Source organism: Leguminivora glycinivorella, chromosome 23, assembly GCF_023078275.1.
Source record: "Leguminivora glycinivorella isolate SPB_JAAS2020 chromosome 23, LegGlyc_1.1, whole genome shotgun sequence".
Classification (NCBI taxonomy): Eukaryota; Metazoa; Arthropoda; class Insecta; order Lepidoptera; family Tortricidae; genus Leguminivora; species Leguminivora glycinivorella.
In genome coordinates this window covers 2,055,277-2,063,164 of record NC_062993.1, presented here as the reverse complement: position 1 = coordinate 2,063,164, position 7,888 = coordinate 2,055,277, and the positions used below count along the sequence as shown (strand labels likewise).

The 7,888-nt window shown below is 38.3% G+C and overlaps 1 protein-coding gene across 1 annotated transcript; it reads right to left on the bottom strand.

Annotated features, from left to right (window-relative positions):
- Positions 1–328: 328 nt before the first annotated feature.
- On the bottom strand, positions 329–7,172 carry LOC125238390 (upstream activation factor subunit spp27). The gene is made up of 6 exons (XM_048145703.1): positions 7,029–7,172; positions 5,752–5,915; positions 5,251–5,361; positions 4,689–4,784; positions 1,377–1,568; positions 329–751 (listed from the first exon to the last, which is right to left on the bottom strand). Exons 1-6 carry the CDS (start codon positions 7,069–7,071, stop codon positions 680–682), a joined length of 678 nt encoding a protein of 225 aa, XP_048001660.1. The 5' UTR covers positions 7,072–7,172; the 3' UTR covers positions 329–679.
- Between the last annotated feature and the right edge of the window lie 716 nt (positions 7,173–7,888).

Genomic DNA, 7,888 nt, shown 5'->3' with positions numbered 1-7,888 from the left:
TTCAGGCGGAATGCGGAATTACTGAAAGTACATAAATTTACTAAGTTATAGTGATTTTTTCAATACGTACATAATAAACAGCATTGGTACATCAATTTCCATGAGAAAAAAGTAGATGATGTCATATCTATCTATGAGAACTGAGTGGCGCCGCTGCAGAGCATCCTCTGCAGCGGCGCCACAATAAAAGCCCATTATTTCGTTTCCCGCTATAGGTACAGTCATAACATTATACGTACATACTGTACGTCTTACGAACATCATTTTAACATATAATTAGTTGAATTTCATTATGGTGGCGCCGCCGCAGAGTAGCACACGTTTACATTGATCCGTAAACATTTATAAGTTGATTTTAGACCATTTTATGCAGCTAGCTTAAATGATAAATGCATTATAATGACTTAATGGCATTTTTTTTATACCACGTCTGTGGCAAACAGGTATACAGCCCGCCTGATGAAAAGCGGTCGCATTTCTAGGAATCTTAAAATTTGCAGCATTGAACACACTCATCCATTAAAAAAAAACATTAGTATAATTACTAATCAAAAATATCTGCACAACTGACGACTGGCCTTTATTTACATCTTTTTAAAAGTTTTTCCAAACGGTTTTGAATAGTCCCTCTGTAAACGGGTGGATGAGTGTGATTTCTTGATACAGTATAAAACTTGCATTACTCGTCCAAGAAGTGCGTCTTCAAGTATTTCATCATACCAAAGGTTCTGAAGCGTTTCGTTCCGATTACCTGAAAAAATAGAAAAGGGGGCTTATTATAGAATTTGAAATTTTCTTTTGCGAAGTTGAAAAGATGCGCTCAAATGTCTCAAATTTAAACCATTTTAACCATGAGAATGAAACTGCAAAAACTGGATCATTAACGTGTTTAAAGTTAGTGCGTTTTCACATTATCCGATCCGATGTCGGATGTAGGACCAATATCCCATATATAAAAGGCGCAATATTTGATTTATGCCCTTTAAATCCTTCCTACATCCGATATCGGATCGGATAATGCGAAAACGTAGGTACTTATTTGTGTTACTTCACTGGCTCAGTGAACCAAAGATCTTACTACTTTTGACTGTTATTGCCATGGTTACGGTCCCTTGAGTTACGCTAGTTTTATGCAAAATTATGCTACGGAAATTATGCAAGCACGCGTGTAGTCCATGTTTGTAGGTGGCAAATTAAAAAAAGGGCTTGTTAACAGTAACACCAGCAAAATGCATGTTTGCATAGTTTAAATAGCATAATTTTGCATAAAACCAGCGTGACTCAGGAGACGGTAACCATGGCAATAACAGGCAAGAAAAAGTACTCACCAATTTATCAATAATGTTGAATTGCTTCAGTAATAAATAAGCACATACCTTGTAGAGCGCGTCGTCACAGATGGCGAACTGCTTGTTGTTGGGGTCGTAGAGGTTCTTCTCCTTGATCATGGCCCACACGCGCTTCACCACCTCGTGGCGCGCCATCTCGTCCTCGCCCATGAGGCCGGCCAGCGCGGGGGACAGCTTGTAGGCGCGCGTGTAGCCGCCGCCCTTGCCGCGGCCTCCGGCCTGCAATAATACATTACATCAGAGGCCGGGAAAATGAGGATTTCCGGCCAAGTGGGTATAGCCCGTATAGTGGGTATATACGGATAGGGATACGAGGCCGAGAATCCATTTTCACGCCGAGGCATGTATAGTGCTTTTCTCAAACATACAATGAAATAAAATAAAAATGCTCTAAAGGACAATATTTTATAAAAAAAAAGTTACTTTGCAGGCCTAGGCCTAAAAAATAATATGAAATCCCTTTACAGTCCTCGAGTTGTTGCGCCCAAAAAGCGATACTTCCCAGCCCATTTTAAGGAACGTAAAGACAATATTTCATTGCATGTTTCAGAAAATAACATTATTACAATTTTTTTCCGTGGTTCGGGCATGTAGATGAGAGATTAATTTTTTTTATTCACACACACAAATATCATTACGGCCGATATGTAATTTTTATAAAGGTCCTTTAAAAAAAAATTGAAAAAAAAAAAAAACATTACAGGATGGACCGATGCGATATTGTAGTAACAAATTAAAATAAAAAAACAAAGAACTTTCACGATAATTACACATAATTACTTTTAAAATCGGGACTTAATCGCGTATGACTATAAGAAGACCTTCTCCGAGACCACAGGGACAACGCCGTCCCTGAAACGTTGGAGGTCAGTTTAATATGTAGTCATACGCGATTAAGTTCCGATTTTAAAAGTAATTATGAACAAAGAACTTAACGAAGAAAGTTTATGAAAAAGGGTGGGTCAGTCGGAAGTAGAAGACCTAGACGAACTTTTCTTGATCAAATCGGGGAAATATTGCAAAAAGGCCAGGTCAGAAGTACTCGAAACCGACGAGCGTGTATGAGAAACGTTATGAAAGTGTGTGAAGCGAAAGTGGTTTGTCAGGATCGTAGTAAATGGAAATACGTGATCTCTGCCTACCCCTCTGGGAAACAGGCGTGATTGTATGTATGTATGTTAATTTTATTTTGTAAAAACTGATTTAATCTTTCAGACTTTCACGGTTTTTACACATATTTAAAATTACAAACGGGACTTAATAGCGTAAAACTATGTTTCTAAAACCAACCTCCGACGTTTTAATGCAGTCTTTGAAACCTCGGAGGTTGGTTTCAAAAACATAGTGATTAAGTCCCGTTTGCAATTTTAAGTATATTTAACGACTATTCTGAAGGCTGCCTAGTGCCTAGTGTGATTATTAGTCGAGCGAGATGTGGGTACACTTTTTTGAGACCATTGTAAAAGAAAAGAACACTTTTTGCTATTATCGGAAGTCCGAAAAAGTTTCTTATACCATCTTTGATCTTACACAAAGATTTCATATATACCATAGACCGACCAAAAGAAAGCATCTACAGTACCCGGCGATAATCGGTTTTTCATCTTTGTAGAGCGTTGTCTCTTTCCATAGACGCATATGCATTATTTATCGCCGTTTACTCTACATGTTGTTGTAGTCCTAAGGCACCCTAGAGGTGTAAAGGGCCTCTCCTTCTTATTTTCAGCGACCCTTGTGGCCTCGCTCCCTCAGCTCAAACCAGCCGCTCATAGCTCATTTTCGACGATGAGTGAACCGGGCGCCCGGAGCCAAGGCTTGCGTTTTGCGGATTCCAGCCAAAAGCAATGCTTGCGTGGAAAGATCCCTATTTACTCTCCATAACGTCTCCGAACTTCCGTCAAAACCATAGCTGGGCATTAACTCGTTAATCCGTTAATCGTTAATTAACGAAGTTAACATTTCGATTAACGGATTAACTTTTAAGTTAACTTGAAAAAATGTTAACGGACTCGTTAATAACTTCCGTTAAATTTCTCAGAGTCCGTTAATCGTTAATCTAGTAGGGCACAGGCGCCATCTGCGCTGCGAAATGCCGGTTTAAATCCTAGGTTTTACCGATGTCGATTGCTAAAAGTCCAAAATATTACCTAAAAAAGTATTCTTCACATGGATTGGATTTTACTAACTTTGATTCGGTGAATCCTAAGCTTTACCATGGCGACTGTTGTAGTGATAGGGCAGCAAATTCGAGCCCTATTTACGACCACATTCGCTTCCCTAGCCTCTACCGCCCAAAGTGCCACAACAGTCCCGTCACCACCAGCATCTCTCCTGACACAGCTCTTGGCAGTAGCTCAGGCGATCGCTGCCTTCCACGTGCAGCCTAGAGTTCAATAGGCTAGCTGTACTTCGGCCTTTTACAGAAATATAATACGTTATAGTGGATACTGATGCAACTAAATATTTAAAAAGTTCATTTTTTTTCACGTGTTAACGGATTAACGATTAACTTTAACTTACGTTAAATTTGTCGAAATGTATCGCTTTAACGATTAACGAAGTTAACTTTTTTAGTAACGGATTAGCGATTAACGAAGTTAACTATTTGATTAACGGTGCCCAGCTATGGTCAAAACGACTAAGTAGTCCGTCCTTACAGCTTTTGCGCGTCAATTTTAGTAGGTGGAAGCCCACGAAAACATAAAAAACCGGCCAAGAGCGTGTCGGGCCACGCTCAGTGTAGGGTTCCGTAGTTTTCCGTATTTTTCTCAAAAACTACTGAACCTATCAAGTTCAAAACAATTTTCCTAGAAAGTCTGTATAAAGTTCTACTTTTGTAATTTTTTTCATATTTTTTAAACATATGGTTCAAAAGTTAGAGGGGGGGGGACGCACTTTTTTTCCTTTAGGAGCGATTATTTCCGAAAATATTAATATTATCAAAAAACGATCTTAGTAAACCCTTATTCATTTTTAAATACCTATCCAACAATATATCACACGTTGGGGTTGGAATAAAAAAAAATTCAGCCCCCACTTTACATGTAGGGGGGGGTACCCTAATGAAACATTTTTTTCCATTTTTTATTTTTGCACTTTGTTGGCGTGATTGATATACATATTGGTACCAAATTTCAGCTGTCTAGTGCTAACGGTTACTGAGATTATCCGCGGACGGACGGACGGACGGACGGACGGACGGACAGACAGACATGGCGAAACTATAAGGGTTCCTAGTTGACTACGGAACCCTAAAAATACCTAATTAGATACTAATTTGGACACACAACATTTTGTGCTTTGTGTGCATGCTCTTATATCTATGCTTTTTGTACATACCTTCTTAGCCTTAGGAGTCTTCTCCTTCTTCTTGCCCCAGTCGTCGTCATCATCGGATCCCTTCTTCTTACGGCCCTTCTTTTTGGGCGCTGGTTTCTGCAAAATTAACAAAAATAAGTATGAGTACATCAGGCACAAATTTTAGTTAAGTCATGAAAATTTAATAACTAGGAGATATAGGACTGAACTGAAACTACACACCAATAATTAAATGTTTTAGGTAACCTATACTCTGTACTTTTAGGTACAATTTAAAAGAACAAATTTAAACAAATAATTTACAACATTTGTCGGTTAACCACCCAAGTACAGTCGAGTTCACAAACACCTTTACAAACCAACATTCTTAATATCTTTTCTGGCATGTTGGCCTGCAAAGATGTTTGTGTACTCAACCGTACAAAACCCAAGCGGACCTGTAACTTGTAACTTTCGTATTTTGGTCGTGTAATGATTTTATTTACCCCCAACTGGGAGAAGCTTTTTGAGGGTAGATTTTTTACATTTATTTAAATACCTAAAGATACAGACTATAAGAGCCACACATGCATGCCAGCTTTACCTCATCTGAGTCGCTGCCGGAGCCATCATCTGAGCTCTCCTTGCGTTTCTTGGCCTTGGGCGGCGCTCGCTTTGCGGGCTTCTTTACTTCTTCTACCTCTTCCTCCTCTTCCTGTTAAAAAAATACCAAAATGGATTAAAATCTTGATAGTCAACAGGTTTGCAATATAACACAAAGTTCTCGCGTTTTGTATATATTTTTAAAGACACACACGGGTCTGGTGGGTTTGGTGTTGTTTACATCTCCATTGACATTTCGCTGGGACGGTCTTACGCGACCATGGCTAGTGCAACCTGGCCGAAACGTTGAGTAAAAGATAATAATGTTATTTTATCGCAGTCAACCCGTGTGTGTCTTTAAAAATAGCCAACAGGTTGCATTGTTGAGGATCCTACTTCCACAAAAGTTTATATGATCTTTAACACCCTTATAAATGTGATTCGGAATACATTGTTAAAACCTTTCAGTGTTTTCATGTTACACTATGTACAAATAACTTACCTCCTCCTCAGCGGAGCCTTCATCCTCCTTGCTATTTACATAGTCCATGACTAGCTGGTCGATCAGCTTCCTCTTATCGCTCAGGTCACAGTCGAAGCTCTTCTCCAGCTTTTGACGCACCTTCTTGGACGATGTGTTCGCCAGGTTGGCATTTTCGAGGATCTCTGTGGGTGATGGAAATAAGTTAGAACTTTTTTACTTGAACATGTGAATTTTATTTAAAAAATTGTGTAAATATCAAACTTAATGCTAAAAGGCATTTACTCTACCTTTGTTAAGAAACGGTTTCAAGAGGAACAAAAGGGTTTTTAAAAATAAATTATATATACAGTTATGTTTCATTTTTGTCAGCTTAGTTATTTTACCAGTCTTGGTTTGATTTGAGTAAGGTAGGTAAAACATCAATTGTACCACTACAGAACAGAGATTTTTTTGTCATGTAAATGTATTCTAAGAAAAATTAAACAGTTTAGCTTAACATTAAAGTTCTGAGATGTTATACTAAGTAGGTATCAAGTTTATCCTTAGTGCCTTTTACTCTCAACTACAACAATGGAAGGAAATGCTATTAAAATTCTCCGATAACAAAGCTAGAAGTAAGCAAGATAAAAATAATCATACAAGCAATACAACTTTGTTTCAAACTATCAAATTCGTTCCGAATTCCGAAATGCTCATAAAATAAGCATTAAATTTTAAGAATGCCTACTTATCATAAGAAGGCTACGCGTCGGATAAACGATCGATGAGCGATTCGGAACGTAACAATGGCCGCCTTTAGAAATGACAAAACATCAACTTTATTCACAAAAATAACCAATAATCCATAAAATAAAGCATTTCAAATAAAATGTTTCATGTAAGAACTACTCCATATGGTAGTGCGCACCATTTTGTAAAGCAAGTTAATGCAAATAGGCCGCCATTGCAGCGCTACATACGTGGAGCATCGTGATGCAAGTTATGCGTTGTACAAAAATAAACCACCAGTGGGCAAGCTTATTTAGGAAGCCTAAAATAAAGGGAATCTGCTGGAAAACTCCGCACATTAATATCTAACAACTTTCACTTGAAACATTTTCGTTCAATCCTTTTACTATCAGAGATATTTCAATAAGAAGGAAGTGAATAATAAGTTCCCTTGAACAATGTAGGAAGCCATTACGCGGTGCCCGGGCAAGTCCGTAACCTAGCACTTTTTCAGCTCAAAATACTCCCAAAGTCTAGATTTTGAAAGGAAAATGTGAAAAATATGTTACTTTAGGTGTTCAACTTACTTGCAATCTCTTTTTCAAGTTCTTCCTTGCTGATATCTGCCATTTTCTTGAAGTCAGTAGATTTTCTCCCGCGACGCAGAGGAAAGCAAGCCACACAATAATATACCTACGGCTAGGTGCTACACGGCGTCGAAACGAATTTAGCCGAAGATTGTATCGGGGTCCTTCGGGTTATAATATCGACCAATTAATAAGAGGGGTGGCAACTCATTGTACCAATCAGCAGCTAGAATTTGTTGACATTTGAATAGCGCCATATTTGAAACTCTGTTACGTTCACATCGTAAAAATGTTTATTTCGTACATTTGAATACACAAAACATTGCTTAAAACAGTACTAATGTACTTCATTAAACAGAATTAAATTCCTATTCGTTAAAAATCCGTATGTTCTATCATAAAAACTTTCACTTGAACACTATCCTATTATGACGTGCACATGACGTGCGTCCATGACAGATGTCAAAGCTATTCGGTGGTAAGCTGGTAAGGCTCCGCGCACACGGGCGACAAAGTTGCTCGGCGACTTTCATATTTGTATGAAAAGTTGCGTCGCCTCGTGTGCGCACCTTCATACTAGCCCATAGACCGAGCGACGGAGACAAAACAGTTTTGTCTCCCGTCTGTGGGGGGCCTAAAAATATAGCAAAAATAGTGTATGTTGCTGGAAGATTAGCGTTTTTAATATGAGCTCAAATGATTGTATTGATTGAGGCATTTTAAATTCCTTAAATACGAATGTTCTTTCTTTTCTGAACGTGAACGATAATGAGGAACGATTTTTGTAACATGTCTTATATTTACGGTAATATTATTATTTACTCTCTTTTGTAGCTGTTTTTGTGATTTTTTTTGTTCAA

What these genes read in the sequence shown, in the direction of transcription:
- LOC125238390 (XM_048145703.1), bottom strand. Translation starts at nt 7,071, where the DNA reads ATGGCAGATATCAGCAAGGAAGAACTTGAAAAAGAGATTGCAA. An exon ending in CCGGCAGCGACTCAGATGAG is followed by an intron (nt 4,785 to 5,250) that starts GTAAAGCTGGCA and finishes TTAATTTTGCAG; the next exon opens with AAACCAGCGCCCAAAAAGAA. An exon ending in GTGACGACGCGCTCTACAAG is followed by an intron (nt 752 to 1,376) that starts GTATGTGCTTAT and finishes CTATTTTTTCAG; the next exon opens with GTAATCGGAACGAAACGCTT.